Raw genomic sequence first — 27,454 nt, 5'->3', positions numbered from 1 at the left:
GGGACCACATTGGCCCTTCCTTTTCTAAAGCCATCCCTTTAATATGTTCTAAAATTTTGTCGTGAACAGAAGTCAAGCTTCTTGGTCTCTGGGCTACAAACACTTCCCTCTTCCCTGCTTGGAAAACAGCTCTGAGTATTAGCCAAGAGCTGGGTTCGAGGGCTTCAGACCACTCTTGGTGAACTCAAGCCAAGTGGCCAGTGTGCCCCTTTGTGGGTCCTGAGAGTCCTGGCAGGTGGGATGCCTGAAACACCCTCCCAATACCAGGGAGAAGCGGCCATCACAAAGGGAAGAGAAGGGGCAGTGTGTTTGGTTTTAGTGCCTGGAGTGACTTGGAGAGGTTTATTCAAGGAAGGAGAGTCAGTCAGGGGGCTTTTGCAAAGGGTTGCAGTGATATCTGGCAGACCCCAAGGCCTCAAGAAGAACTCTTAAAATTGTACAAGTCTATATTATTCTTTCTGCATCGTCCCTCAAGAGCCAAGGCAATGGATGGATAATCCTTTGAGATTTCCCTGCTGGCCCTGCAGACGCTGGCCCTCCTCCTAACCCAGCCCCACGGGCCCCTCAAAACCTGCCTCCATTCATTCTCTGCTGTGGGGGGAGGGCAGAAAGTTCCCATACTCCCTTTGGTCAGGGTCCCCCCGGGTTAATCCTGTGGTCTAGCAGAGGAGGCATCCTAGGTTTTTTTCAGTTTAGCTAAACATGGGAGTCCCCCAGGCTCCTGAAGAGCTTACTGGATATTCTAGGTGGTACAGTTCAGTAATTCAACTACACAAGGGTTTATTAAGTGACTATTGCGTGCCAGACATGCTACCTTCTGCTAACAAAGACAAAAAACAAGTAGTCTCTGCCCTTGAGGAGCTTACATCCTGGGGAGGGGACCCACAGGTGCTCAAGTGCCTGGGATAAGGAGAGTAACCACTACGTCCATTCTGCAGTGATGGAGAGGCAGAGATGAGGGAGGACTTTGCGGACAAGGGAGCACCAACAGCCCATCACCGAGAACCTTCAGCCTGAGTCACCTTGTGCTTCAGCCTCCCAGCTCAGCCTCACTCCTCATCCAATCAGAAACCATACCTGGGCTCTGAGCCACGGCGGAGCTTGGTGGGGCTGAGTCTCCTCCTGCAAATGCTGGGGTCTCTGGGGTCTCCCCCACGCTCGTCAACACAGATCATTCCCACCTCTGCAGGACCTGATGTGTTTCCTGCAATAACTCCATAAAGTCATCCCCATTTAGTAGATGGACAAACAGAATCTTAGCTGCGATCATTGGCATTCTCATCTGACAGGGGAAACCAAGACCCACAGTTAGTACATGGCAGAGCTGAATTTTAACTCGGATTTTGACTCTAAAGCCTCTTTTTTCCATACTAGTGACCTGGCCACGGTCACTCTGGCTGGTAAGTTTAGAGTCACAGTCTGCTTTGGATCTCCCTTGGAACCCCAGTCCAGTTGAGGGAAGAAACGGGGCAATTGCCCATCCCAGACCCCAGAGGAGGCGGGGGAACAGCCCTGAGTGGGCAGGGATGGGGATGTGATCGGGCCTGGGGAGCTCGCCGCCTCCCAAAGCTTCCAGATGGAAGGAGCTGGGCTGATTAGATCAGCTGAGGGACCGCCAGGATATTAAATCAGCCAACCCGCCGCAGGATGGTAAGTAAGTGAAAGGCCGGTTATTGATAATCAATCCAGCCTGGGCTCTGATAATGAACTCTCAGATAATCCACATCCCGCAGCCCGGCCTACCCGGCCGGGCACTGTCGCCTGCCGATGCTAACGGGGAGGAGGAGGAGGAGGTCTGCCTGGGAGAGCCCGGCTTCTCACCCACCAGCGATTAGCAATAATTGGCCGGCTTTAATGCAAGGGGGGAAATGGGATTGTCTGCTGCGCTTTACAGGGAAATGGGCATTATTCTCCCGTTACCATAGTAACCGATAGACGTTTCAGGAGACTTTTCAGGTATTTAATTTGGCACACCCAAGGATTTCAGGCCTAGAGGAGGCAGAGGAAGTGGAGGGGAAACCCACCTACGTGGAAAGAGGCAGGATGCGGCTATCTCCGAGAAGCATCCTGAAACAGCTATTACAGGGCTTGGAGCACGGACCTTAATGAGACTGACCCCCTCTTGGACAGGTGAGCTAGTAAAGACACATGGATGCTGCAGTACACAGGAGGAATTCAAATTCAGCCTCACATATTCAGTGGCTGGGGGAGCCTGAAAAAGTCATTTTACCTCTAACTTCCTCGACTTCCCCATTTGTAAAATGTCCCTCCCATGTTTGTGGTGAAGCTCAATGAAATCATATTTGTGAAGCTCTTTACCAGCCTTAAAGTGCTGTAGAAATGCTGCTGTTCCTACCATTGTTCTTATTGAAAACCAATTCTTGCTCCAAAGGGACAGAGATGCTGTTTGCTCTGATGTGTGCAAAGTTCTATGAGGAGGGGACAGAACAGCCCACATCCCACTAGGGAGAGGTGCACCTTCTGAGTGCTCAGGTCTCCACCCTCCCATACCCTTGTCTGTAACGATCTAGAATTGGTCAGTCTTTATTCTGCAGGTATTGTCTCCTTGAGAAGGCAGAAGCTCCCCCAAAGTAAGGACTTTTTCTATCTTTTTTTTTGTCCTAGCTCCTCAGGACTTAAGACAATACCAAGCACATAGTAGGTGCTTAATTTTTGGTTAATGAATGTGTTACATCATTTCTTCCCTTTTAAAAATCATAACAATCTACACTGATCATTTGGCTGTAATTCCTGGTGGAGGTGACCTGATCCTGAATGGATTTTTTTTTAATTAAACCTTTTTGATTTTCAAATATACATATGGATAATTTTCAACTTCACCCTTGCAAAATCTTATGTTCCAAATTTTTCCCCTCCCTTTTCCCTGTCCAGACAGCAAGTAATCCAATAGATCTTAAATACGTGCAGTTCTTCTATACATATTTCCACAAATATCATGCTGCCAAGAAAAATCAGATCAAAAAGGGAAAACTGAAAAATAAAACAAAAAGCAAGCAAACGACAGCAAAAAGAGTGGAAATGCTATGTCGTGGTCCACGCCCAGTTCCCACAGCCCTCTCTGGGAGCAGACAGCTCTTGATCTTTGTATAATTTTGTTGTTGCCGTGTACAATGATCTCCTGGTTCCACTCTCTTCACTCAGCAGCAGATCACATAGGTCTCCCCGGGGCTCTCTGAAATCATCCTGCTGGCCGTTTCTTACAGAACAATAATCTGACTGGGTCTCTTTAAGTATCTGAGGATACTTGGGGGAGTGATGCTGTGTGCACATGCATGTGTGCCTGTGTGGGGGAATGAAAGCTACAGGGAGGCTAGTCTCGGTTCAGTAAAGGAAGAACTTCATTACACGCAGAGCTGTCCCCCAGTGAGATGAATTATGTTGCGAGTAGTGAGTTCCCCATCCATTGGAAGTCTTCAGAAAAACCACTTGTCAAGGGTGGGCAAAGGGAGCTTTTGACCAGGTGGAGGCCAGGCAAAGAGCCTTCTAAGTCCGTCAGACGCTGTTATAGCTGACTCTGAAGGGGTCATCTCTGGGGAGCAGATTGGAGGAGTCTGCATTTGCTGGAAGTTTCCGTCGATTTGCCAAATGCGAGCTTTAGACCTTCATGGAGCAGGAGCTATAATGAAGTGTCAAAGCAAATGAGAGGACAAAATGAATGAATAAAATATCTTTTATAATGTCATTATACTTTTATAATAAGATTTACTTGTCAACTTAAAATGTAATAATGTAATAATTTATTTTGGACTCTCCAGAAGATGAGCCTGAGAAGGGGGGGTGGGCTGACCTTTTCCAAGTTCCCAGGCTTATAGCACCTCTTCTACCTCACCCATGCACACCCAGAAGCCCTTCTGGTACCCCAGAAAGCACCTTCCTAACGATGATGTAACTTGAGGTCTTAGAGCCTCTGACTCCTGAAAGAACAGAAGAAGGAAGGCAGGGACTTTTGCCTTCTTTTTCACAAGCTTGGAGACTGAATCATGCCCACTCTCTCAGTCCCCCTGAATCATCTCTTCCCCTTTTTTCAGTTATTCCTCTTGCTCAGGGCCGATCTTCATCTCCCATGGATGCCTCCAGGGCCCTTCAGAGACTGCAGGTATCTCTCCTCCATCCAGGCACCACAGGATCCCCACATGACACCCTTCCTCCAAGAATGATGTTGCCAAGTTGGGGAGAGAGAATTCTTTCTGAGCTAGTCTTTGTCCTTAGCAAGGACCCTTCCAATGGGAACAATGGCTCGACCCCTGCTAATCAGATGATTTGACTTACCTCTTTCTTCATCAGCATATCAGGCCTGAATTCCTTCCTGCAGTCCTGGGTGAGACAGAGAGCCCAGATGCACTCTTTGTCCCCTTTCCTGAGGCTGAGACCTGGGGAGTAAATGGACTCTTACAACCACATGTGAAAGTCCATCACCATCAGTTACACCTGCCAAGTCCCAGTCTGGCCCAAGAGGAGATTCAATTACACACCTTATGGCAAGATACAAAGAGTTGCACGAATGGCTAGAGATGGTAAACCCTGATCCCTGGCCTCTCTTTCTGAATTCTGGGTCTCTAGGACTGGGCTTTCTTGGCTATCTTTGATGGTGAGAAACAGAAGTAATACAGAAAAATTCAAACTTGAGATAGCCATCAGCCAGGCCCCACACTGGCTGTCCCAGCTCTGAGCTAGTGGGAGGTGGCAGAGAGTAATGACGTGCCATTTCTAGAGCAGATGAATAATTTCCAAATTTAAAGAAGCATAGAAATTCCCACTATTTGGAGCTTCATGACTTTGTGAGGTCACATCGTTCCTATTTTACGGATAAGGAAACTGAGGCACAGAGAAGAAAATGACAGCTCCAAGCCTCAGGCCTCCTCAGAGTCAAGGCTCCAGAGTACAGACTGAGCAGGAGCCTTTGGCTTTTAGGAGCTCATAGACAAGGAGGGTCTTTGGGCTTCAGTCTTGGTCCTAGGGATGATTGAAGAGCTGGGATAATGTGAAGGAAGCTCAGTCATGGCTTTAGAGGAGACGGCATATTGTCTCCCAAGAGATATCACAGCTGTCAGCTCAATCTTCATGGGAAAAAAAGGTTCAGTTTCTCCTCACTTACACAAGAGTAGCTAACCCAACCTAGAAAAGCAGCATCTGAGTCGCCACACTAGACATCACAGTCTAGACATTCAAGATCGTGCAGTTTCCTCACACGCAAGCCCCTCAGCATGTTAATCAGGAACTGCCGACTCTGCTTTTGTGCACGGTTCTAACAAGCCTAACTGTCTGCTTCCCAAAATCACAGAAGATCCCAAGCAGTTAGCTAGAAGTTAGGGCAGGAGATGCTCAAGGCAGCCCAACCACAAGGGGCAAAAATATAAACAAAGAAACAGACACAAGAACTCAAGATGACCGACAATATGAGGTTACTCGGTGTTGAGCCCCTTAGAATCTCAAAGAAAGCTAGCCCAGGAGAGAAACTAATGCATTTGAGGACAATCACTCAGAAAAGACAAAAGTCCATTCGTTCTTCCTCGTCTGAGAAGGTGGGAGGAATGTATTCACAGCAGAAAATAATTGTATTTAATGTGATTAAAATAAAAGGTTTGTTGCCTCAAGCAGGGTCATCCTTTTAGCAAGCAGCTCATGGTTGTGATCTCTGCCCACAGATCAGAAACTGTTTTGGCAAAAAACATAATAGATATTTATTGGGTATGTTGGTGAAGCTGTGATTTTATCAGTTAAGGAGAGAGACAGAAAAAGAGAGAGACAGAGACACACAGAGAAACAGAGACAAAGATAGAGGAAGAGATACAGAGAGGCAAAAAAGAAGACAAAGCCAGACAGAAAAACAGAGAGACAGATAGACATACAGACAGTCACAGAGACAGAGACAGACAGAGAAAAAGATAGAGACAGACAGAGAGGTAGAGATACAAAGAGAAGACAAAAAGACAAAAAAAAATTGCAGAGAGAAGACAGATATATATATATAGAGAGAGAGAGAGAGAGAAAAAGGTATAGAAACAGAGAGAGGCAAAGATAGAGGCCGAGAGACAGACAGAAAGATATACAAACAATCATAGACCGACAGAAAGGACAGAGAAACAGAGAAAAAGAGGGGACAATAACAGAAAGAGACAGATAAACAAAGTCACAGCAATACAGAGATGGAGAGAAGATAGAAACACAGAGAGAGATAGAGACAGGCAGAGACAGAGAGACTGAGACACAGAGACCCAGACAGAGAGACATATAGAGAGAGAAAGTTCATTTAAAATTAATTCAAATCCAGCCTCAAATACTTACTAGCTATGCCTTTGGGACAGTAACTTCACCTCTTTGCCTCAGTTTCCTCTTTCTCTTGCTCTTCGAATCTCTGTTCCATCCTCCCTACTATAGTGGCAAAGGCCCCTCACTCTGGGCTCCCACTCACTGGGATGCTCTCCCTCCAAGTCCATTGGACTTCTTGCTCTTGGGGGTTGGCAGATCCAGCCAGAACTTCACTCCTGCAGTGAGTTTCAATTCTTCTTTGCAGATTTACTCCCTACAGCCAGGAGCAGAGGTGAACCTGCTGCTGTTCATTCCTCCACCATCAAACTTCTTCTAGGCAACTACTCTGTGCATAGGATTATGGGGGATAAAAAACAATATCAGAAGTAATGTTTCCTGGGACTTTGTAATCTGAAAACCACCTCTTCTTGAAGACCCAACTTAAGACCCCTCATCTCCATGAAGCTTTCCTCTCACTAATAAACCCATGTAGAACTCAATGTAGCCTTTACAATTTACAAAGCAATTTCCCATCCATTAGCTCAGGTGGGCCTCCCAGTAGCCCCACAATTAAGTCATTAAAAATGTCATTTCCTCCATTTTATAGATACACAAACCAGGATTCAGAGGGAGGAAGTAACAAAGTTCTGAGAGAGGGTCGCACAGTTAGTTACTGAATAACTAACTGGAACTCATTCCAGTGCCCAGTGATGTTTCCAGCACCACAGATGGTTCTCTTACTCAGGCTTCATTTCCTCACATGTAAATTTCAAATCAGGCTCTATCTTCTAGATTCCATAGTGTTGTTAGGAATGTGACCTTCAAAGGTACTCTATAATATTTCCCTCCCATCACCCTTCTGGGATTCCTTACAGGAGAAATGTCCAAGAAAGTGTCTGTTTGGGCTCTACCCAGAGATGATGGACTAATTGAACGTGCTTCCGTTCTGGAGATTAAATACAGCTTGCTTGCAGCATCCCCAGTGAACTTTATCAAAGTAGAAGGGCACGAGGAGAAAGGAGCTGCAGAAGATGAAGTCCCCATTCAGGAGTACCTTAGAGAGTACCCTGTCTAGCAGCACTTCAGAAACCTCCCCATAAAGCAGTACCTTGGAGAGTCCTCTATCCAGTAGCACCTTGGAGACCTCCCCATGAAGTGGTACCTCGGAGAGCCCCCATAAAGTAGCATATTGGGGAGCGCTTTGTCCAGCAGCACATCGGAGACCTGCCCATGAAGCAGCACCTTGGAGAGCGCTATGTCCAGCAGCACCCTGGAGAGCTCCACATGAAGTAACATATTGGAGAGCTCTATGTCCAGCAGCACAATGGAGAGCTCTCCATAACCTAGTGCCTTCGAGAACACTCAGTCCAAGAGCACCTGGGAGAGTGGTCCATCCATCCATCCGCTCTGACCCCCTAGAAAAAACACAACTGACAGAGTAGAAAGGAGCTTGGAATTACCTCTACCTCATTTTTTCATTTCACAGATGAGGACATTGAGGCTGGGGGAGTAGAAGGGACTAATCCAAAGTCACCTAGACAGGAAGGGGCAGAGCAAGACCTCAGTAGTGATGGACCTTTGACTGCGGAATTGAATCCTAAGAACAGGAACTTCCATTGCCATGGGGCTCCAAGGTTTCAAAAGTTGTGGCTTCTAAGAACTCGGGAGGTGGGCAGCTCCAGGGAATGTGATTACCTTTATTTTATGAATACACACTTGAAGTACCTGGCACATAGGAGGCACTTAAGTTATTGATTGATTGACAGACGGATGAATGAGATGAGATCGGAGGGATTCAGTGACTCAGAACCACTCACATAACAGATATATGTCAGAGCTGGGAATCTATCTTGCATCTTTTGGTTCCCAAATTATTTATTTTTCTACTATTCCGAGGCCATCCATTCTTCTTGGTTTTAGGGGAATACCACATGACCTTTGGCAGGTGTCTTCCCAGCTAAAATCCTCAATCTTCTCATCTCAAAATGAAGTAAATAAGGCCCCTCTTAACCTATATTCCTTGACTCCATATCCTTTCTAGCACTGACACCCCCTTCCGAGCTCTGACATCTCCTGTTCTAAAGCCCCTTCCCAGTCCTAACATTCTCTGTTCTAAGCTTCCTCGTGGTTCTGACATTCCATTTTAAGGCCCCTCCCCATTCTGAGTTTATAACCCTTCTGATCAATAGTGCTGAGATCAAGACATGGTGACATGGAGTTTTCAGTTAAGTCCAATAAAACCCAAATGAGCTCTCTGTTTAGGACCTTCAGCTCTATTGTATTCATGGGCTATGGACCAGGCCACAGGACATTCCCTTCCATGACCATTCCCATGCATTCTCATGCATTCACAGATGCTTAGGCACCATGGAGGTGACAAAGCTTGTCGGTTTTCATCAGATCAAGAGGTTTCAAACAGCGTACACCTTTCCCCTTGAATAGCATGAGGAAGGTAACTTGAAATCAGATTTCTCTCCTGTTTGCGCTAACATAATTAACACCAGGCACAAAAGCCTTTCTCCAAAATCACTACTTTGTATCCTTTTTAATTAGACCTTTGAAGCCGTTAATTTAAAAAGGAGGAATCACTTGGGGGAGGAGGGAGAAAAGGTAGCATCTGTCTACATTGGTGCCAAGGTTTGGAGCCATCTCCAGCTGTCTGCAGCTGTTCCCCTGGTGTAAATGGCATTTCACACTCATTAATTGGTGTCGTTAACAGACTTCTTCACTCTCCCCAATCCAAGGGTCTTGGACTGACTCAGAGAGGGAGGGTTGGGGACGGGGCCTCTCGGACATCCCTCACAAAGTCCGGGGCTCCTGATATTTCCGCTCCCACTCCAGCTGGGAAAGGACAGTTCCTCTCCATTGACTTTGCAAGATTCATAAATACCTGGTATATGCTTGGTTCCAGAGGCAATAGGTCAGTCCCAGAAGCAATGGGGAGTCATGGGAGTTTCTTGAGTAGGGGAGAGGAGATGCCAAATCATACCTGCAGTTTCAGAAAATAACTTCAACAGTTGAATGGAGGTAGGGAAACAGGCTACTTGAGGCAGGAAGACCACTTAGAAAGCTAATGCCAGAGGCCTGGAGTGAGGTGATAAGGGGCTCGATTAGGGTGTTACTATGTTGTAGGGATAGATAGAAACAATTAGTGATTGGCTATGAAGAGAGAGTTCAAATGAGGAGGCAAAGATGAGCCAGTTGGAACCTGGTGACCAGAAGGATGATGGTACCCTGGGCAGAAAAATAGAAATTTAGAATAGCAACAAGTTGTGGGGGAGTTTTGTCCTACAGTAGACATTGGGCATCAGCATTATCTGGAGGAAACACAAAAGGAAATGAACAATAGACAGTTGGAGATGGAGGTCAGGAGAGAGGAGGGTTGGATATAAAGACCTGAGCATCATGACCTGATGAAGTTCACAAGGGAGATGGGATACAGTGGGAGGAAAGATCCTAGAACAGAGTTAATGGGAGTAACAGATGAAGACCCAGCAAGGAAGACAAAGATAGGAGGAAAAACACAGAAAACCTAGAGAGAAGAGAGTATACACGGGCAGTGGGTGATTGGCAGTTTCAGAAGCTGCTAAGAGAGCAAAAAGGATGAAGATGGAGAAAAGACCATTAGATTAGGTTGTGAAGAAAGATCATTGGTAATTTGGGTAGGGCAGCTTTGGTGAATGATGAAACTGATTTACCAACTAGTGAGAGGAGGGACATGGAGGCATGTCGTGTAAATAGAGTTTTCTTTAAAAAAAATTAAATTAACCAAAGATTTATCTATTTTAATTATTTTTTTTCACAAAACCAGTTCTTGATTTTATTAATTCAATGGTTTTCTTACTTTCAATTTTATTAATCTCTGCTTTGATTTTCCAGATTTTCAATTTGGTGTTTAATTGAAGGTTTTTAGGTTGTTCTTTTTCTAGCTTTTTTAGTTGCTCACTCAATTCATTGATCTGCTCTTTCTCTGTTTTATTGATGTAAGCATTTATAAATTTCCCCTAAGAACTGTTTTGGCTGCATCCCACAAATTTTGTTATATTGTCTCATTATTGTCATTCTCTTTGATGAAATTATCATTTCTATGATTTGTTCTTTGAGCCACTTATTTTTTAGGATTATTTAATTTCCTATTAATTTTTAATCTACCATGCCAGGGCCCTTTATTAAATGGAATTTTTATTGCATCATGATCTGAAAAGGAGTCATTTGTACATAGCTTTCTCAAAGCATTTAGCTGAGAATGAGAGATGCAGGATACTCTCTTGAAGGGATGGTCAAATCAAGTGAGGGCTTTTGGAGGAGACAAGGGCATGTTTGGTGGCAGCAAGAAAGGAGCCAGTAGACTGGAAGAGGTAGAAGATCAGAGGGAGAAAATAAAAGTGGGGATGGTCTGTTGGGTGAGGCCAGAAGGAGATGAGATCAAAGGTGCCTATACTGGGGATGGCCTTGGCAAGGAGAAGGACCAACTCTTGATCTGAGATGAGAGAGGAGACTATGGAGGGGAGAGAGTTGACTCATCTGAGTTGAAAAGGAAGGGGGAATTCTGAGAGAATGGCCCCAATATTTTTGGTGGCCGAATGAACAAGAGGAACATTCTACAGGAGGAGAAAAGAGGAAAGATTTGGAAGAGCTACTGAAGCAAGTGAGATAGAGAATTAGTGAAGGAGGGTTGTTTTGCTAAAATGGGTTCTTGTTGAGATGACATAACAGATTTATACTAGAGCCATCGAACATGGTTTTGTGACTTCCTTCAGTTTGGTTCAGCAGCACCTGAAGAGGAGGGAAGGAAACGGAATAACGGGGTCGAGATTTGGGGAAATGTGATGGGGGAGGGATTCAAGAGGACAGTGCAGAGGTGAACTGATACACTGAGGGATCGATCACAATGAGAACATGGAGAAGAGGATGCCACAGAGAACTGAGGTGTTGTGGGACTGGGAGTGACCGTGTGGACCAGAGCAGGGCTAAGAATCCTAAGTCAGGGAAAGGAAGAGATGGAATGACAAAATATTAAGATCACATCAAGGGATTTGAGGTCATGAAGAATCGGATATGACCGAAACAAAAGGGATTTGAGATGTTTGAATATGGCAGTGAAAGGACACGTGAGTTATGGCAAGACCAATGGCCATCCCTATACATGGTCGAGGTGACGAGGGGGAAAGGCTCATGGGAAACTTCATCAATGGCTGAGGACCTAGAGAACAAGAGTATTAGAAAGAATATCAGCATACATGTCAAAGGCCCACAAATAAGCGGGCGGGACCTGGGGGAGGGAAGAATCTCTGGGTCAGGCACTGAACTAATGAAGAAATCCATAGCCGGGGATCCACAGCTAATGGCCAGGAGGAGAAATCATGGAGGGTGGTGGGGCAGGGGGAGAAGCCACGAGGAACAGTGCTCTACGTCCTCCTCTGGGATCAGTGTTGAGGCTGGGTGAGAGAAGATGTAAGCAGCGCTGGACAAGCGGCCTGGGAGAACGGAGCCATCCGGAAAGTGGAGCGGGATGAGGCGGGGGAGACAAGGTCTCAGGGGGGGCCAGAGAATAGAGAGGAGTCCGACGTAAGAGACAGGTCCCTAGGGATGGGGCTCCACAGGGTGAGGGGCAGGCCGATTTGGGGGCGAGAATAGGGCTGATGCAGACACCTCAGGGAGAGAATGGACAGCGGAAGCTGAGGGGGTATTACTGGGGAGTGCACAGAGAGGTTGGGGGCGCTAGCCACTGAGGAATGAGTCCGGGCAGAGAACCGGGGGGTGCTGACGCAGACGAGTGGTTAAACACGTGGAGGCTTTCTCTTCCTGCCGGCCGGGCCGGGCTGCTGCAGAGGCTGACCTCCGGATGGGCAGCAGATGGTCTGAGACAACTGCCGGCGTCTCTCAGACAGGCTCGGGCTAACGGTCTGAGACGGGGGCGGGAGGGGGGGCAAAGGGCGCGTTCGTGCCCAGACTCTAAGCGAGCAGGCCTCTTTCCGAAACCCGGAAGGTGATTTGGCTAATGTGATGAAGACCTCTAGGGCTGAACGCTGGAACAACCGGAATCAGGAGGGAAGAGCTGGGCAGCCATTCAACGTGGCGATTCGGCGCGGACGGCCACGGCCCCCAGCACCGGGACGGTGCAGGCGCGATGAGATGGGCCGGCCTCGTGGGACGCGCTCAGCACCCACTGACGGGCCCAGGACAGAGCCCGCGAGGCCGGCCTCCAGCCCGGCTCCCATCAGGGATCGCCACCTTCGCCCGGAAGCTTTCCACACCGGAGCCTCTCGGCTCCAGGCGCAGCCCATTTCTTGCCCAGCAGCCCATTTGGGTAGAAGGCTTCACTGCGTCTCTGCAGCCGCCCCCCTCCCCCACCTGCCGCCTGGGACCCAGGAGAGAACAGCCCGCAGGCCTCTCACCAGCTTGGGCTCGTCCCCTGGGGGTTCCTGAGCTGAGAGGGACCTCACAGCAGAGAATGTCAGGGTGGGAGGGGTCTTTGGATAGTGGGGGGGGCCTGAGAATAGGGGGTGTGGGGCTGGGAGGGGCATTCTTCGTTGTTCAGGAGAAATCACTGGACCAAGGTCCCAGAGCTAGACAGGGTGAGAGCCCAGTCTGGTTCTGCTGCTTGCCCGGCCTCCCCTCACTCTGCAGCCGAGGGAGGGTCCGAGCCCTCGGCCACACGTCCCCGGCCCCGCTCTCCCGGGCCTTTTCCTATCCTGAGGCCCAGAGGTTTCCACCACAGATGCTTCCATCACGCTGCGTTTGAAACAACACGAGCTTTAATAACTTTGGACAGATCCGGTACAACTCAAAGAACACAGCCGAGCCCCCTCCCTGCACGTTTCCAAAGAAAGGCACCGTGGAAGCCCAGCGAAATGCCCGGGGCGCGCACACAGAGATCGAGGGGCCGCCGGGGCAGTCCCAGAAGCCCCTTCCCTCTTCTGGGCCTGTTTCTCACCTACAAATTAAGGGGTTCCCGGGACTCCCCCCAGCTCCTACACTGAGGTGCCTGTCCCAGAAGACATCCCCCGGCCCGTGCCCGCAGTTCCCTTCCCTGACCCTTGGCACCTGGAGACCCCCTCGTCCCCAGAGCACTGGGGAGGGGTCCCCCATTTCTCAGTGAAGGCTCATCGCTGGGCCAGGCGGGCTTTCCCTTTGCTCCATACGCTGGACAGAAGGTGGAGCAGCCCTGGCAATCCGGTCCGGGCAGGGGCGGAGTGCAGGGGGACAGGGCTCCCTCCCAGCCTCGTCCTGCGCCCTTCACGGGCTGCCGTCCCCCTTCTGGAGGGAGGCTGGGCTTAGCGGCTGGCCCTCCGGGGAAGCAGTGGCAGTAAGGGTCTTCAAGAAGCTGCAAAGACGGGGGTGGGGGTCCTATGGCCAGACCGATGGTCTCGGGGGAGCCGGGGAAGGGCTTTCCCATGGGGCAACAGCAGGACGGGAATCGGGGCCCATCTTCAGGCCGCCATGCCCTCCCTCCCGCTGGGCCGGCCCCTGCCGAGACGGCAAACGCGGGGCAAACGCGGGGCAGGACGGCGGGCGCGGAGAGGCCGTCTCCAGGAAGGGAGAGGAGCCGGGCCGGGGCCCGAGGCCCGCCCCCGTGGGCTGGCCCGAGGTTGGCTCTGGCCCTTCCCTCCTCCGAATAAGCCAGGGGGCCCGGGAGCCCACGTGCTTCACGACACACTGGACTGTTTTGTTCGTTTGTTTTTTAATTTCCATTGACTTTTAGTAGAATAGAATTTTCCAGTTTGAGCCGAGCCACCAAAGCAAGCGCTCCCGAGGGGTTCCAGGCCACCACCTGTCCCGCCGCCTCGGCCGCCCTCGGAACGGCCCGCCTCGGGCCCTGGGGGCGGGGCTACGGGGTTTGGCAAAGAGACGGCCCAGGAGGGGGCGGGGCGGAGCCCAGGAGGGGGCGGGGCGGGGCCCAGGAGGGGGCGGGGCGGAGCCCCGGAGAGCCCGCGGGGCGGCCTCGGGCCGGAAGGTCCCGCCACAGGGGCGTCCACCTGTCTGTCTTTGGTACCTCGGGATCCCCTCCTGTTCTGTTGCAAGAAGCGAGGCTCTCTAAGCCGTGTCTACACGGGCCAAGGCCCCGGCTCTAGTGGGTGCGGGGCGCCGGCCTCCCTCCGGGCCCGAGGCCCGTGTAGACACGGCCTCAGTGCGCACCTCACAAAGTATGCCACAATTAGTAGGTGAGTCGGGAAATGTGCAAACCGGAAAGGACGCGTTACTGCGGGGGCCGCGGCCGGCCTCGGCTCATTTCTTGTAGTGATTCGGGGCGTCGGCAAAGGCGAACTTGAGGCGGTAGGCCTCGGCCAGGAGAACGCTGACCTCCTCGTTTCCCCAGTGGGCCGTGGGCAAGTTCTGCAGGAAGATGAGCAGCTCCTGGGGGAGAGACAGAGCGAGGCGTCAGAGGGGGCGCTCGGGAGCGGGCGGCAGCTGGGGACGGGAGAGCGAGGCCGTCGGAAGGGGGCGCTCGGGAGCGGGCGGCAGCTGGGGACGGGAGAGCGAGGCTGTCGGAAGGGGGCGCTCGGGAGCGGGCGGCAGCTGGGGACGGGAGAGCGAGGCCGTCGGAAGGGGGCGCTCGGGAGCGGGCTGGGGCGGGCAGCGCGGGAGCGCCGGCCACACTCGGATATCTGCCCGCGCTCCCAGACTGAGGTCGGGGGGACAGGAGGCTCAGACCTGGACAGGGCAGGGCCTGGGCCCCCCAACGGCCCGGGAGAGCTGGAGGGATTCTACTCCCGTGTTAAAAACTCATTCATTGGGCCTGCATCGCCAGCCCTCCTCTGCTCCCCTCCCCCTGCACCACCACTTCCCCCCCCCCACCCTGACCCTCTTCCTTTTCAGTCCACATTAGTGATCGCCAGTTCATGGGACCCAGTTCCACGACGAATCCCGTGTAATTGTGACTCCAGTGAGTTTTCCATCATCTCTCCCAACACCTCGCCTTCCCAACGTGGGGTTTGAAACTTCCCGGCCCAGAGCCCCCTGGGGCCTTTCTCCGTTAGGCCCAATCCTTAAATCAAGAGCGTTACTTTTCATTCCCTGGGGCTTCTGTGCACGTGACGGGACCCTGACCCTGGCACAGCAGCTGGAGGGGGGCAGAAGGGCCCAGCCCTGCCAGGTCTGCCACGTGACAGGCGCACTCGGAAGCTGACCTTTACAAGGCAGAACAAATGCTTGGGTCCAGGCTTACAAAAAACAACCAAAAACAAAAACCCACCAAACCAAAAGCCCTCCTGTAATCACACCGAATAGAAGACTCGGCCCGCTCTCGAACCCAAGGCCCTGGCCTTGAAATGGCTACTACCTCCAGGCCTGCAATGGCCCAGGGCTCTTCCAGCTTTAAATCCTCAGCCCTCATGAAATGTTTTATTAACCACAAAATGATGTGTATTATCAACCCCAAGGAGGTAGCCTGGGGTAAGTGACAACTCTATTAAGCCCTGAGATTGGGTTAACATTTTATAGAGAATCTCTGAGCCTCCTCCTCCCCACAGCCTCCAGAGGCTGCCTCCTATGGCCTCTGTCCCTGCGGTCCCTGCACCGGCCTCTGTCCCTGCGGTCTCTGCGCCGGCCTCCCCCAGAGGCTGCCTCCTATGGCCTCTGTCCCTGCGGTCTCTGCACCGGCCTCTGTCCCTGCGGTCTCTGCGCCGGCCTCCCCCAGAGGCTGCCTCCTATGGCCCCCGTCCCCGCGGTCTCTGCACCGGCCTCCCTTCTGTGAGGGCCAGGACCGGTTCCTCAGCACTGAGCCCCGCGTTGGGCAGAGTCACCAGCCGACACTTCTAGAGCACGTGGAGGTTTGCAGAGCTCTCTGTGGGACACAGCCCTGTGAGGGAGGGGCTGATGATCCACATCTGACACAAAGGGAAATCTGAGTTGAGCCTCAGTGAGGGGCTTCCCTAAGGTCTCAGGCTACTCTCATCCCCCGGTGGCACCCCCTTAAATAAAGGCTTCCTGACTGAGCTAATGCATCTGGGGGCAGGGAGAGGGGTCAGAGGCCAACTTTGTCCCGCAGGTGGGTGCCAGCCCCTCTCATTGGTCCCTCCAGCTCCCTGGGGGCAGGACTCAGCATCTTTGCCTCTCTTCCCCCCTCGCCACTTCTCCCTGGTGAGAGCAGCCCATCCCTCGGGTCCCAACCTGAGAGTCTTCTTGGAATCTTCAGGACCTCGCCCCTTCCCGTAGCCAGGCAGTGGCTAGCTCCCTTCCACAGCATCTCTCCAACGGGCTCCCACCTCTGCTCTGAGTGCCCCACTTTGGCGCAGGTCTCACTGCTTCCCACCTGGGCTGTGGCAATAGCTTCTCCCCCTGTCCGGACCATCCTCCACTCCGCCACTAAAGACTTTCCTAAAATGAAGGTCCCATCGTGTCCCTCCCCTTATCGATGTCTTCCAGGATCCAATGCAGCACCCTTTGCTCAGCACTGGAAGCCCCACACAAGCTCCCCCCCTTCTCTGACCCCCTCACGCCTTCCTTCCCCCACGACCCCATGCCCCGAGCCCCCGGCTGCTCCATGAACAAGCCCCGCTGTCTCTCGACCTGCTCCGTCCTTCCTCTGCTCCTGTGATGACTCGCACTCCCGGCTTCCTTTAAGGTCCAAGTAAAATCTCGCCTTCTGCAGGGAGCCTTCCCCAGCCCTTCTTAATTCCAGGCCCTTTTCTTCTCCGATTGTTCATGCACACTAGGCTGCACACCGTGCCCCGCTCCAATTAGACCATAAGCTTCCTGAAGGCAGCTTTTTCAAACAAAATGAACCCCCCAGAGCTTTGCGTGCTGTCCGGCCCATAGTAACCACTTAAATCTCTATGTACTCATTAATCACGAGGGATCTGACACTTCCCCAACCGAGAAGGAGCCGCCATGTCCACGCTGGCTTTCCTGCGGGTTTGGGCCAATCACCAGGCACTGCTTGGGTCCCTCTGACTTTCTCTTACGTCAAAGTAGCCTCGGATCCTTAGGGAGGATGATGGGAAAGGAAGATGACTTTTGATGTCAAACAGCAGAAACATCTGCTAATCAATAGTGAGCAGACAACACGGTTAGGGCCGTTTAAAAGGCACTCGAGGCAGAAGTTTACAAATTACCACAGAGCCAAGATGAATAAATTAATACGGCGGAGACAAAGGACTCATTTGCCTACAATTATTATTTTCTTCCGTTAATAGGAAAAGATGAAGCCGGAACCCAGGAGTCGGCACACCAATAACACAGCCAGGTTAATTAATCTAATTCACTTTTCTGTCCATAGCAGTCTCTAATTTGTATGGCTCTGCTGAAAACGTAATGAAGCACAATGCCTACGGAGGGGAATGAAGCACCGGCCAATGAAAAGCATCATGGAGCTCAAGCGTAGTTGTAAAGCTCTTTGACGACTGGATCCCAAGCCGGCCAGCCCCAAGATACCGAGGAAGAGCTGGACCAGTGGGGACCGCGGGCGATAGGCTGGGGACAGATCTCTCAATCTGCCCTTGGTCGGGTTGGGGGAATGAGAAAAGTGTAGACGGCAGCCAGTACTGGACCTGACAGAGCTCAAAAGGGGCCATCTTGAAAGAGGGCCGGAAGGGAGACCGACAGTTGGCGCTTCGCCTGCTCCCCGTGCTTGGGAGCCCGGGAGCTCCCAGTGTTCGCCCGGAACAAATGGGGCCGGACAGCCTCCGTCACTGTAATTTTATCAGCAAAGCACAACCACAACAGACCAAGAAGGGTCTCAAGTCTCTGCGCTGGTCTCCCTGCATCTCGGCAGCCTCATCTGACAGGCGGCTCGGGGAACATTCATCAGCGGCCCTCCTGGCTCAGAGTGCTGGGCCCCGAGGCCATATTCCAGCCGTCTGTACACGTTAGGAACAAGTGTAAGAGGGAAGCTGGAGTGGCTTTGGGGAAAGGCTAACCCAAGGGAAGGGAGGAGGGCTGCTGCCCCAGCCGCTTGGCCCACCCATGAAAGGAGGCGTAATGCTTTCTGAATCCCAAGGCTGGGGGGCACAATGTCCCACCAGGAAGTCAACTTCCTCCAGCAGGCCAGGAGCCTGAACCCAGGGGATGGTCGAGAGCACAAAGGGAGGAAGGAGCCCTGGTCAGGGCCGAGGGACATTGGCAGGAAACTCCCACCCGGCCCAATCCGTCCATCCATTGCCTTCTCCACCACTGATTCTGTAGCTCAGCCCCCGTCCTTCTGGCGGTCCCTCAGTCATGAATCTTTGCCTCTGGAGCCTGCACTGGCTGCCATGACGGGTCTGTCAGCCTTTCTAAGAGCCGCTTTTCAAGTGGTCAATCACTCAGCCCCAGACACTGATTCCACGTGAAATGTCTGGCTTGGAAAGGGAAAGAAAATGGAGCCAGTCAATGCCAGGGGTGCCACGAAAACCTAATGAGGCAGCCCCGGGACCTCCGGGGGACCCTTTCACTCCCCAGCTCTGGCTGACCGCTCTCCAAGAGCCACCTTCCCCTGAACCTTGCCTGCTCTCCCTCCCACTGCACCAAACCTGGTTCCTGGGCCCACCCTCATTCACTGGAGAACACGCAAGGCTACCGGGGAGAAGGCCAGGGCTCTTGTCACATCTGTGTCCCCAGTTCTGGGCACAAGTTCTCGATCTAGGCCAGTGGAAGGAAGGCGTCTCCAAGCTCACTGACACTTCTCTGGGAACACCCCACATCCCCCAGGTGGGAAAGAGGAGGACCAGAAGAGAAGTCCACAAAGGCTTCTTGTCCCAACAACAGAAGCAGTCAGCAAACATTTAATACACCCGGGCCTCCTCCGCTCCCTAACGGACACAAGGCCGATGTCAGACTCCTGTGCCTGGCACCTGAGGCCGATGTCAAACTCCTGTGCCTGGCACCTAAGACCGATGTCAAACTCCTGTGCTTGGCACCCGAGGCCCTCCACAGGGGGCACACCACTGCCTTTTCAGCCTCATTTCCTACTATCCTCCTCCATCTTCTGCTCCAAGCCAAATGACTGATCCTCCATCTCCCTGTGTGCTCCCCTTCAGGCCATTTCCCTGCTGTCCCCTCTTCCTAGAAAGTCCTCCCATCCTCGTCCACCCCTCTCCCCCGCCTCTCCGTTGAGTTCTTCTATGTTACTTTGAGTATAACCCCAATTCCACTTTTTTCCAGGAAGTCTCCCTTTCTTTTTTGGAACTCACAAAGCACTTTAGTTTTTTAATTCTTTAATGCACCAAACAAATGCTATTGGGGATGCGACCATCCATGTCTCTCTAATCCCCAAGCCAAAGCTGGATGCTTGCGTGAGCCTCCTAATTGATCCCCAGGCTTCCCGGGATTCAGAATATATTTCAGTTTCTTGCAGCACAGTAATATTCTACGACATTCATGCACCACAACTGGTTTTAGCCATTCCCCAAGAGATGGGTGCTGACCAGAATACATCTCTAATACAGTACTCGGATGCAGGGTCATCTCTCGAAAGGACCGCAGAACAGTGGAGCATGTTCAGAAGCGAATGGACTAGGATGGCAAGGGGGCCTGGAAATTCTATGACAGGAGAATCGGGTCAAAAATGGCCTAGAGCAGAGATTAAGGGAGAGGCAAAGTGGAAGCTGTCACCCTTTGTCCCAGAGAAGAGAACGAGACAGTCTTGGAGGCCCATCCCATCATGGAGGGAGCTGTCCCCTAAAGAAGTGACCTTCCCATGCCCAAACATCTTCCAGTAGAGGCTGGAGGATCCTCATGGGCGAGGGAGATCTGTACTGGGACAAGGGACTCTTCCCATTCCTATTCCCAAATAACTAAGGCTTCCCCATGCACATGTTTATGACTTGAAATGCTCAAAAAACCCAGTGACATGATGTGATCGTCTGAAGATCAGCCACCAGCATCTGAGTATTTGGGGGCTATCATGGAGGGTTTATCAGGAATCTCTTAAATATCCCTAGAAAAGGCAGGAGAGGAATCATTATTTGTCTGACATCCCTCCCAGATCATTCAGAGTGCGATTAATGACTTAGTGGCGGCTGCATTATTTAATTGAGCTGCCGGTCATCCAGTCAGTGGTTAGTCCCATCAGGCTAATCAGAGTGGAGAGAAAAGGCGTTAAGATGTGGGTCAGAAGAGGAAGGCCGCTCACCCACTGGACAATCCCAGAGAGACTGCTTAACATCTCTGGGCCTTCATTTCCTCAAATGAGAGCATCGGTACCATTGGCCCCCAAGGTTTCTTCCAGCTCCAAACAATCCATGAATCTAGGAGATCTACAGCAGATGCTAATTAAAAGACAAATGCACACGAAAACAAAACATCCATGTTCTTTTCTCAAAAGGAAAGACGAGGACAATTTGCTTCTTTTGACCTTGCTCAGATTACAGGCTTTCTTATTTTTCCCTCCAGGAAAACCTGATTTAAGTTTGTTGATTCTAGCCACAATCACAAGAATCTTTTTTCCCTCCTTCTTAAAAAAAGAAAGAAGGAAAGAAAAGGGCACAAATTTGATTGGCTTCCCCTTCCGTTCACTTACACACTCAGACTGTGCTCACAGGAGGGCTTGTAATCATGTTTAAAACTAGGTTTATGGCTTAACAGAGTTTGTGTTCCAAAACTGCACGGTTACAAATCTTGTTACTGAGCTGTGACGGTGGTTACTGGGGACAAGCGCAAGCGGCCCTTTTTCAGACCTCGGTGCTTACCGAACGCAGCGGGCACAGAGTGTGCCTCATCACTCTGGAAAGGCAAGGGAAAAGGGCAGAAGCAGAACCAAAATTGCTGCTAACCCAGCTTCTCTTCTCTGCACTTTGGAGAGAGAGCCGGTAACTTACGGGCAGCTCTGGGTTCGGCCTTGGGGCCACCGCACTTGGGACGGACTGGGGCGGGCAGATTCTGCAGGCTAGGGAGCCAGGGAAAGGCGAGGATGGGATGGATACAGGAGCAGTGGGGTGGCGGTCCTGCCATGAAAAGGTCCTGGAGTTCAAAAGGCTTAGGGGAGAAAGAACCAAAAGACGCTATGGCGGGGTAGGAAGGAAAAGGAAATTTTCAAGATGATAAAAGGTTTCAAGTCTGAGAGTCCAGAAGAATAGAGAAATACAGAAGAACAGGGGAAAGGGGCTTGGATTTTAGAGACTTTGATCTTCCAAGTGCAGTGGGAGATAAGCCAGGGTCCATCACTAACCTTTATTAAGGCCCTACTATGTGCAGGCACTGCACTGTCTCAGAATGTGAAGCCAAAGAAAGGCACTTCACCTCGTGGCAGGCCCAGGCCCGTGTCTACTCTGAGATCGCGCAGTTGCCCGGTGGGCACCTGGCCCGACCTCGGCAGATGGAGCTTCATGAGCCAATTTCTCACCCAGGGTTAGCCCTCGCTGGCCAACGGGGCCCATCTCCCAGGCCATGGCTGAAGACTGTAGATCCTATCAAAGAGAGCGTTCTGTGGGTCTGGCCTTCATGGTCCGAGGGTCCCTTGTACAACAAGGCACCGTGACAATCTCGGTTGAAACAGTTTTATCAGTTCCCCTCCCCTTGACATTTTTTTTTTTAAATAAATGAACCCTGGAGGTCATCATGATGTGGAAAGTAGGATCTTCCTTCCCCCACTATTAGTAAAGTATGTGATTGCTCTGGGCCCATGACCCAGGCCAGAGGAGATAGCAAGTTTCTTGCAGGAAAATTGCCTTTCAACCTTTCTGTCCTACTCAGAAACATTTCAACCAACAGCCCAAAGAACAGAGAATGTTGTGTGACAGTAGAGAGATCACTCTGCACCCTGGCTGGGAAGGCAAAAAAAAAAAAAGGCAAAAGTCCATTGTCTCACCACCCACTTGATCACCTACCACAGGGTGACCTCTGGCTATGCTGGGGGTGTCCCTTAGGGTTCCCTGATCTTCCTGTCTGACTGCGCTGAAGGAGAAATGGCCCAGCTGGACTCAGTCCTCAGGTTCCCTGTCTATCCAATGAGGAGCTTGGACTAGCAAATTTTGAGGCTGGTTTGGGCTCACAGTTTCACACACCTATTTTCAAAGGGCTCCGATGCCCACCATGCTGGCCAGGACCGGGCTTCCCCTCTGCTGCCCCAACTGCCGCCACTAGCATCAGGAAATGCAGGCACTGGGAGCGGTCTCTTGGACAGCTCTGCCATGACTTGGAGGCGCTTATCAAATCCCAGAGGAACTGGGTCCCAAAGACAGAAAGCAGGGGCTGGCCACAGCCAGCTGGCCAAGCGGAGAGGCCTCTGTGTGACAGCGCCTTCCCCTGCTGATCCTTGCAGACCCCGCAGGGCACCTGTACCTGTAATTAAGTTCTCTTTTTTCAGGTGAAAGCTCCTGATGAGAACTGTACCTCTAGGGTGCTGATACAAGTGCGGGCTGGCCAAGCCAGCTCCCTCCCGAGTCTCTCTGCACCGGAGCGTGACGTGCAGGAAGCCTCTGCTTGCTTAAATTGGTGCTCGCAGAGCAGGAGGAGCTCCGCCATGCTCCTGGACTTAAAGCTGATCCAAAAAGCGGGTGCAACGGGAGCCGCGGCCACGGAGGAAGCCGGAGCTCCTCCCGGGCCCGCGCCCCCTGTCAGAAAGGATCTGGCCGAGGGGCCGGGACGCCACCGTCCGTGGCAGAGGCGGCGCATACGCTGCCCGCTCCGAGAGGCCTGATGGGAAGAGCAAAGACAGCCCAAGTCCCGCAGCCTTTTTTCTAGCTGTTTCAACTCATTATCTCAATGAAATCAAAGGGAGGGAGAAGGGCAGAGAAATGGAATTAGGGAAGGAAATCATCTGGGAGGCTCCTGCCGCTGTGGAACTGTCTTCAAAGCAACTCATCACACACAATTTAACTTGACTGAATCTGGAGCTAACGAGCACTCAATAGAGGGGGACTCTCTGCTTGGCCCGGCCGGCAAGAACCAAGGACCCCGGGAGCCCGGAGAAGTCAGAGAGGACGCTGCTTGGGGCGAGGCGAGGCCGTCGACGAGTATCTGTGGCTACCAGCCCGGCACCGGCCCAGAGAAGCAGCAGAGACGTAAGGCCGAAAGCAGAGTTCTGGGGCAGCTACGAGGGCTGCATCTGGACTCCAACTCAGCTTCTCCCTCACTCACCTGGGAAGGAACCCACCCCCACTTCCTTCGGACTGTCCCCCATCCTTCCAGGAGCCCAGGAGGGAGATGCTGAGGGCTCGCAGGACGCCGTCTCTGGGCCTCTCTGGCAACAGACGATGCTGAATCCCCGCTTGGAGAGTACGTCTCCCCACTTTGCACTGGCCCCAGGACCTGGCCCTGAGCGGTCCTCCCTCCCTAAACATTCTGGCGGCCCAGCAGACATATCCACGCCCAGCGGGGTGCATTCATCTGAGAGCTTACTCCATGAAGGGTCAAGTTCTCTGAGCTTGAGAGTGCCAGCTTCCCCGACCAGTGCATCCCCAGCTTAATTACAACTTGGGAATGGAATCTCTCAGATTCCAGCTTCAAGCCTCCCTGACTATGGGTCTACGGCATCTCTCCCATCCATCTCCTTTCCATTCACAGGCTTTCATTACCTTCCACTTGGACTGTCATCAGTCTAATAAGCCTCCCTACTCCTGTGATCAACTATTCTCTTCCATACCAGGTGCTAAATTAGCCTTCTGAAAACAGGGGTGACCACACTCAACAACCTTCAGGGACTCCCTACTGTCTCTAGCATAAAAAACCCAACTCTTCCTGGCTTCATTCCCATGAGAAAACCATAGCATCGGCCTCCACTTGGCTATGAAGACAATGCATGGGGCCATGGCTGAGCCACCCTGAAAGGAGCCTGGTACTGCCCAGGTGCCAAGGAGAACGCTGCTGATAAAGGGAAGGAAGATCCAGAGGGGGACACGTCTATTCAGTTTTTAGTCAAGACCTTCAGTCAATATCCCATAACACTGGTTGAACTCCTCTTCATTCTTTAAAGCCTGGTCCAAATTCCATTTCCTACAGGGAGTCTGCCCTGATTCGCTCCTGCTGCCCACAGCCAATGGCTTACTGCGCCTCTCTAATGTACGTCTCCTAGAATGTGGAATTCAGGTTATTTGCGTGGATCTCTGTGTTGGCTTCTGAGCACCAGGTCTTATTAATTCAATTCTACAAACATCCATTAAGGGGTTCTAATATACAAGACACTGTACTGTGTCTGGGGGCATGGAATAGATGGAGCCCCCGCTGCCTGTTCTCAGGTCCCATCTATTTTCTTGGGAACTAGGGAGGAAGTGGAGATGCTACATGGCAGCAGAGAAGCAGCAGTAACAAGGGAAGAACAGAGATCCATCCAGACAAGAAGTTCCGAAAAACTAAAATCCCTCTGAACAAAGTAGGAAAATCCACCAGCGAATGAGTGCTACTTACTGGGGCGCGATTCAAGACTTGGCACTAACTTTAAAAGGAGAAGAGCGTACAGCTCCTGCCCTCCAAAAGCTCACGGGGTGGCTGGGGATACACAGAAAGAACCCAAATGCTCTCTTGAATCTCCCCTACAGGCCACAAGAGAAGAAGAAGCAGACTTCCTGAGGAAATCCCTAGAGAGGCCGTGTTCAGGGTTAGAAGGGCCACAGAAGACCTCCGGGAAGAGTGGAGATCTGAACCGAGCGTTAAAGGACTTGGAGGGTCTGGTACAAAAGGGTATTCCAGGCAGGAAGATGTTATCAGCAAAGAGAGGAGTCCGCTCAGTTTCTGCTCCACACAAGCCACACTCTCGACAACTAAATTTAACGGTGTTAAAATATTGACTTGCGGCGAGGTTGATGTCATATACTCGCTCACTGGTAAAATGGCATTTTTCCTTGTTACATAAATTGTGAAAAATTATTAAATTTCTTGAGTGTCTCAACTCAGTGTTTTCTGATTGATTTTTCAGCTGCTGATGAAACCAAGAAGAAAGACTCACACTGTAGTTTAGATTTCAAAAGGTCAGATTCACAAATTGAGAATATTAGGTAATTATTGACCTCTCCTATGCTGGGGAAAGTTGGGAAAGTGTTAGAAAATCACTTGTTTTTCCAGGTGAGAAGAGATGGTCTCAGATTTTTGGATAAGAATCAGAATAGTCTTTGTAAGGCACAGTTAAAGGAACTCCTACCATAAAAGAAGCTGCTTGCAAGATAATTATATAAATATGTATGTATATATTGGATAGAACATATATTTTTTACCATGTTTCACATATATTGGATTACTTGCCACTAGGGGAGGAGTTGGGGGAAAGGGGAAAAAAATCGGTTTTGCAAGGGTTAATGTTGAAAAATTATCCATGTATATGTTTTGAAAATAAAAAACTTTAATTCAAAAAAAAAAGAAAGAAAGAAAAAAAAAAAATCCAAGCCGATTACTATTAAAATAGAAGAGAATCCAATTGTCCCTTGGTACCACTGCTCACACTCACGGCTAAGGGATGAATGATAGGATGGGGGTGATTACAAAAGACAAAACAGATAATTTAAGCTTTAGCACGAACAAAATTAATGCAAACTCAGATAAGAAGGGAAGTAGTTATTCAACTGGGAAAGAAAAAAAAATCTTTATATCTCAAAGAAGGACCTGTCTGAGATCTAAGATGTTTAGACAACCGACAGAAACATAGAAGACTAAAAGTCAATTCCTAATAGTGGGTAAAGAATAGAAACAAACTGGTCTCAAAAGGAGAATTTCAAACTATTAAAAATCAAAGGAAAAGATGTTCCGAATCACAAAGAAGAGAAACATAAATCAAGACAATGCCAGGGACTGTCCTCACATCCAGATGGCTATGGAGGCTAGCAGAAAGAAACTCTTGGTGAAGATGGGGATTGGCCCAGTTCCCCCGGAAAACAATCGGGAACTCGGTTAAAGCAGTGACTCAAGTGTCCGTACCCATGCGCCCTTTGATCTGGACAGGATTCCACTGCTGGGATTATATCAGTGGGTCAAAAATACAAAGAAAGACCCCGTAGAACTGAGTGTGGTTCACAACATAGCACTGTCACTCTTATGTTCTTGTTCACTTGCATTTTGTTTTTTCTCATTTTTTCCTTTTTGAGCTGATTTTCTTGTGCAACATGATAGCTGTATGAACACATGTGCATATATTGGATTTAACAGATATTTTAACATGTTTAATATATATTGGATTACCTGCCACCTAGGGGAGGAGGGCAGGGGAAAGAGGAAAATTTGGAGCACAGGTTTTTGCAAGGGTTGAAAAATTACCCATGTACATGTTTTGAAAATAAAAAAGTTTAATAGAAAAAAACAGACAGACAGACCCCACAGCTCACAAAATACTTGTGGTAGAACTTTCTGTAGGAACGGAAAGAAGCCCATGCCATTGAAGAGAGAATGGCTCGGCACGTGGCTGCAGGGACGTCCCACATGCTCAGTGCGGTTCTGCCGCAGACGATGACGACCAGGGAGGAGTGTGGGGGGCTGGACGACATGCCATGACTGCTACGCTACCCCCAGATGAGGGTACTGGCGCCTCAGCGCGCTGCAGAGACAAAGCCTGCGCTGTGGAACGCCACAGAGATCAGGCCAGCGATAGGATGGACAGCTTTTCTTCCTTGATATTCTTTTTTTAAATTACAATAAAAGGATTAATCTCTGGGAGAATGAGTGGGGAAGAATCTATGAAAATGTCAGCACTCGAAAGAAACATCGGTAAGCGGCTGTTCTTAAAACAAAACTAAGGACTCGGCACAAAGGAGGCTCTCCATCCCTTTCCCACGTCACCAGGGAAGGCGAACGCCCGCCCCATCCACACGTTCACCAAGCGACACCAAAGGCTCCGGCCGCTCACCTTCCTCCGCGGGGGTTCTGATTAATGCCTGTGCCCCCGACGCCCAAAGGGGATGAGAATTTTAATGGCCAAGAGAGCGCGTGGGAGGGAGGGAGACGGGGACACACCTGGAGATAACTCGGCCATCGGCCAAAGGGGCGGACGCTGGGGAGAGTTACTGCTGGCAGGGTTACGGACAGACGGCACCCAGGCAGCTGGAACCTCCTGCGGAGGGAGCCCAGGGTTACTTGGGGCCATGATTCCCAAGGAGTGCTCCACAGTCCCCATGGTCCGGGAAACATCCTCTCAACAATCCGGAGGCATTTTAATTCTAATGTGGTAAACACTGGCAGCTAAGTGGCTGCAGAGGCAGGGGCTCCTCAGGAGAACCACGGGTCCGCTACAGCCCCTCTCAGAGAGGCAGCAGCACCGCAATTGAGAGCCCGGCCTAACTCGGGGGGGGTCACGGCCCCCAGCGGGCCCAGCAGTGTCCAGCACTGACTGCTTACTGATCCTCAA

The 27,454-nt window shown here is 50.9% G+C and overlaps 1 protein-coding gene and 1 long non-coding RNA gene across 3 annotated transcripts in view; both read right to left on the bottom strand.

Moving 5' to 3' along the window:
* Positions 1-1,537: 1,537 nt before the first annotated feature.
* Positions 1,538-12,416, bottom strand: LOC127539045 (uncharacterized). The gene is made up of 3 exons (XR_007947813.1): positions 6,307-12,416; positions 4,291-4,391; positions 1,538-3,637 (listed from the first exon to the last, which is right to left on the bottom strand). It is a non-coding gene; the product is annotated as an uncharacterized LOC127539045 (long non-coding RNA).
* A 594-nt stretch (positions 12,417-13,010) lies between these two features.
* TBC1D22A (TBC1 domain family member 22A) overlaps positions 13,011-27,454 on the bottom strand; it is a 271,714-nt gene continuing 257,270 nt past the window's right edge. For both annotated transcript variants that reach the window (XM_051963006.1, XM_051963007.1), the window contains one exon: positions 13,011-14,628. In XM_051963006.1, coding sequence (XP_051818966.1) covers positions 14,500-14,628 — 129 coding nt within the window. In that variant the 3' untranslated portion in view covers positions 13,011-14,499. The remainder of the gene's footprint in view (positions 14,629-27,454) is intronic.

The sequence above is a fragment of the Antechinus flavipes genome, chromosome 5, assembly GCF_016432865.1.
Source record: "Antechinus flavipes isolate AdamAnt ecotype Samford, QLD, Australia chromosome 5, AdamAnt_v2, whole genome shotgun sequence".
Lineage (NCBI taxonomy): Eukaryota > Metazoa > Chordata > Mammalia > Dasyuromorphia > Dasyuridae > Antechinus > Antechinus flavipes.
This window is presented reverse-complemented; position numbering and strand designations above follow the sequence as displayed.